Consider the following 5,020-nt stretch of genomic DNA (forward strand, 5'->3'; position numbering starts at 1 on the left):
CTCGAGAGGCAAGAAGAAAATGAACAATATGTGCGTGCGTTTCGGCTTTTCCAAGGGTAATACGGTAATTTTGACTTGGCAGAAGCGTGAAATCCTCTTCTTTGTGCGTCAAAGATTCGAACTCAATACCTATGTTCAAAAGTCCAAAGTTATTGCCACCAAGTCCCCTATTTACTCTTAATTAAATATTCCAAATTATATTTGGACAAATATTTAAATCACGTTAACATATATTTTAAAATTTTAATTTTTTTTTAGGCCATTACATTAAAATTCTGTGCATGTTCAAATATCAGTGTCGGTGATATTAGTATCTGTGCATGTAGAAATCCTCTCAGTAGTATCAGTAATATTCGGAACATGTACAAATATTTGAGACCAACTTGCTTCACTTAACCTCCATCAACTACCGATTAACGGCAGAGGCAATCATATTGGTTGAGTGTTTTAACGAGAATAACGTATTAAAATTGAGTTTAAGAAAGTATAGTTCAAAAATAAAAATAAACTTTAACCCTAAAAAAAATATTAGTTCTTCTCCATTAATTCTTGAATATGGAATGGTTGACATAGATAAAAAATAAATGAAAGCTTTAATTAAATAAACTTAAAAACAGTTTAAATGAGAAATTTTAAAACACACAACCACTCGTTTTTATTTATTTAAATTGCTGGTGCTTCATGCATAGCCAGCATATGATACAACATCATCAAGGACATCAAAGCAGAGGATTACATTTCCATTTATTTATTTAGCACACTTATTTTTTTTTTAATTAAAGTGCCGATAATGGCAACAACCCCATAATATAATTATTTAATATGCTATCAGAATAGCATTTCCACATCAGATCCAATAAGTGGCTGAACGAGTGAAGAATCCTTTCTTCACTTTCTTTGCGCTCTTTCCATGACGACGAATTTTTTCTTCGTAGAGAATTTGAGCCAGCCTACATGAGTAAAAACATACGTAAAATCGTTATATATTGTAAACACAGTAAAAACATAAAAAATGTTCTTTCTTTCTTTCTTTTTTAAGGTACGACACTACCTTTATTTAACAAAATAAAAATATAGTATTTATCAATATATTTCAATAAATATCAAAAATCAATAATGAATGTTTGATACTCCCTCCATTAAAAAATATAAGACATTTTTAGTCTTTTGAGATGTAATCATAGTCTTTTTTAAAAAAAAATACCCCTGTTGAGAGTGACTTTTTATTTATTATAATGTGTTTAAAAGAGGTAAATATAAAAAGATATGATTAGTTTGAAAGTAGGTAACTACTTTATTGGAGGTAAGATTCGATTAAAAATATCTTAGATTTTTTAACAAAGGGAGTATATAACAATATTAGTAATGATTATAGAATTTATAGCGAACTATACTAATGTCAATAATACATAATACGGGTCAAAAATCAAACACCGTATATAAGACACGTTTATTAGTAAACATAACCAGTTTTCCATGAAAAGGCTAAATCTTTCAAACTTAAAATAAAAAATTGTATATGATCCATTAACTCTACATAAAATTTCATTTTAGTCCTTTAACAATTATTTTCACACAAAAAAAATATCATCATTTTAGACTAATAATGTTAGGGTTAAAGGGCTAACTATACCTTATAAAATTAATAGATCAATCCTGATATAAAGTTACAGGACCAAATGTATACTTTATGCCAAATTAAAAAAAAAAAACAATAACAACTATTTGCATATTACATAGTACCTGTCCAGAGCTTCAGCATTGGTACCTTCACCAATTTCCTCAGGAACAAAAGTATCCACATTCATCCTCTTTACTGGTTGATCCAACAACTTATTTCCCACGTCTTCGAGTTTATCCATATTTGCTTCTGAAGCATCATCCGATTCAATACTCGGATCTAAATTGTATTCCTGCCCATCAAATATTATTGTTAGATATACATAAATATATATATACTCATTCGAGTCCCTATTATAATATGCTTTTGAATAACTTTCAGAAACCAAAGAATGACAGTTAATTCATTAAATATGTCTTAAGATGATTTTTTTTTTTTTGAACTTTGCCCATGCTAAAAATAGGAAGAGAGAGATACACAACATAAGAGAAGCCATAAAATTAAATGCAAAACACGGCTAAAATTGAAAAATGTTTATAAATAACCCTCCAAATTCCTTATATCAAGGATGCAATAATATTTCCAAAAGATGCTCTATAATAGGGACTGGAGGAATTTGATATAGCAATTAATATAAGATTAGCTGTTGGAATATTAGAATGGATTAGTGTGACTAGTGTTAATCACATTAGTTAGTTGGTCACCCTAAGTTCTGTATAAAGGGTGCCACAAAATGTTAGGGGTTAGGGGTTGAACCGCCTCATAGTTTGGGGTTGTATTGTCATCCTTAGATTAAGGGATGAATTGTTGCAGTTAATCCTTCAAGTGAAGGGTTATGTTGTTGGAATGTATAATCATAATGAAGAATGTATTCATTTTTCTTCTCTTTGTAACCTTAACATTAACCATTAATTATGAGGAAGGAGTTTAATTAATTAATTAACACATACATACCTGAATTCGAAGGTAGTTTTCCTGAGGTTGAAGTTTGAAAGTTGAGTTAATGTAATATTCATTCATGGTTGAAGATGCAGCAATAAACATGGGTAAGATGGCTTCCTTCCAATCTCCGGCAGTCCAAATACGATTAGCATCATAACTGACGGTTGTGTTTCCAACTCCAGTTCCTATTGATAGCAAAATGATTTCTTTGTTCTTGTATTCTTCTTGTCGGGACACCTCACTGATCCCAAGCCTTGCCTGAAATAATATATATATTACAGTTAAAATAATACTCAACTATATTGATTATATGAACCCTAAAAACTGGCCTGAAAATTACCGGCATACTTGCGATGAAAAGACCATCAACGAGATTGAATTCAGTATTATTGTACTCGAAATAATAGGGTGGAAACTCGTTTGGTGCTGCTGAGGTTCCTATACATGCATCGGAGAGTTTGACATTTAAGTGAGGAACATCCTTTATCTGCATCATATATGTATAATTTAGTGGCTTGTCTTTCGTTGGATTCAGTTAATTCATTAATTATCGAAACATATATATTATGATAAACCTTGAAGCTTGAGAATATAGTTGGCTGCAGAAGCTTGATGTCGAAGGAAGAAATCACAACATTTGTGGTTGTCTGGTTTAGGAGCGTTTCATCCAATTTCTCGGCCGCTATTCTTCGTAAATACGTCCCGTTGAACTTCGGGCACAGGACACCAGGCCATCGGCTGTTGACAAGAAATAAATATATCATCATTTTAACGATGTTTTCAACATGTATCATCTTGCGAAGGACCTTCTCCCACACTCTATAAAAATTATTTTTCACTGCAAACTATGATTGGGCCGAGTAAAAGAGATTTAATTCCCCTTAAACAAGTCAAAGGTCCAAACTTTAAGGAAGGGAAAAATCATGTTAAAAAAGATACTTTTAATTGGCTAATCCAATGCTCGAATCTAACCCACTAATATAAGATCTCAAACTAATATAAAACAAACCTGCACATACCAGCCCGAGTCTTCTTGGAAGATGAAAGGACCATGTTGTCTGTAGAACTTGAGAATTTCATCAGCAGGATAGAGAGGACGATCCTTGTTTTGAGGGTCAGGGGCAGTGAGAATTGCAGTTATAATCCCTCCAGTGCTGGTCCCAGCAACCACATCAAAATATTCTGCTATTCTTGCACTTGGGTCCCTTATCTGAATTTCACTCAAATTCAGATGTTGTTATTGTTTTTTCTATATTAATTATAGATGTCTAGATAATAAGGGCTTTTGTAAATATAGCCCATGTTATAGGATTAAACCAAAAGTGAGCTCAATATTTATTATATTTTGTATTATGACTGGTTTATTATATTGGTTAATGATATACCATTATATATTAATGATAAATCCCTTGTAAATTTTTAATTTTTAATGATAAAGTACTTATATAGCAATGATAAATTTCTTGTATATTAATGATAAATTTCTTATATATCAATATAGGTCAGCTATATTCACAATATTTTTTTCAGCCAATGGGCCAATTTATCCTAGATAATATTAGACGTTTATATTATTACAATAAAATTTAATAAATTAAAGGCTAAAGTATCCCTTTAATCTTTTAACTTTACTCAAGATTTTATTTTGGTTCCTTAATTTTATAAAATGTATTTTCAATCATTTAACCCTAACACCATTATTTCATCTCAAAAAATGTTTACATTGAACTTTTAAATATTGTAAAAAAATTTCAAATATTGATATATTAAGTTTAAATTTTTTAAAATAACAATGATTGGTACAAAAAAAATCATTTGAAAATAATGATGTTAAGGTTAAAAGACTATAACAATACTTTATAAAATTAAAGGATCAAATTAAACTTTATATAAAGTTAGACAATCAAAAATATACTTCAGTCTATATTAAATAATTGTCTATGTATAGATGAACCAATACAAATTAAAGTACACAAATACCTGAAGGGCAATTTCAAGCTGCTTAAGGATAACGCCAGGGACAATCCCTTTAATACCTCCTCCATCAATGGCAAGGACTCTGACTTTTTCTGGTTCACTATCTTCCTCAACAATGGCAAATGCAGCCATTAGTTGGTCAGTGAATAGAAAAGTTAATAAAAGGAACACTGCAATTTTTGACATCGTGGAAAAGAGATGGTTGATACTTTTAGGGCTAAGAAACACAGGACTTTGATAAGGCTTTCGATATCTCAAGAGACCAGAGATCAATTTGTAGCTTGAGTGGTCTCGTTGATGGTCAGGATTTAAATAGAAATCTGATCAAGATAAGACAAAATATTAGTTAAGCAATGGCCAAAAGGAATTTTAACATATGCTACGCATGATCGAGTTAAATAACACACGGAAACATAGCATTTAATTTAATAATTCATTTGGGGTCCACAATTTCATAAAATGTACAAATTCAATATTTAT

General features: G+C 30.6%; 1 protein-coding gene across 1 annotated transcript; it reads right to left on the bottom strand.

Moving 5' to 3' along the window:
- Positions 1–630: 630 nt before the first annotated feature.
- On the bottom strand, positions 631–4,802 carry LOC129288198 (patatin-1-Kuras 2-like). Its single transcript, XM_054924683.1, has 7 exons — positions 4,544–4,802; positions 3,583–3,773; positions 3,139–3,301; positions 2,904–3,050; positions 2,576–2,821; positions 1,744–1,913; positions 631–950 (listed from the first exon to the last, which is right to left on the bottom strand). The coding sequence occupies exons 1-7, from the start codon at positions 4,724–4,726 to the stop codon at positions 848–850; spliced, it is 1,203 nt and encodes a 400-aa protein (XP_054780658.1). The 5' UTR covers positions 4,727–4,802; the 3' UTR covers positions 631–847.
- Between the last annotated feature and the right edge of the window lie 218 nt (positions 4,803–5,020).

Source organism: Prosopis cineraria, unplaced genomic scaffold (assembly GCF_029017545.1).
Source record: "Prosopis cineraria cultivar Desert tree isolate PC_DT_omini unplaced genomic scaffold, ASM2901754v1 PC12, whole genome shotgun sequence".
In the NCBI taxonomy this organism is placed as follows: domain Eukaryota; kingdom Viridiplantae; phylum Streptophyta; class Magnoliopsida; order Fabales; family Fabaceae; genus Prosopis; species Prosopis cineraria.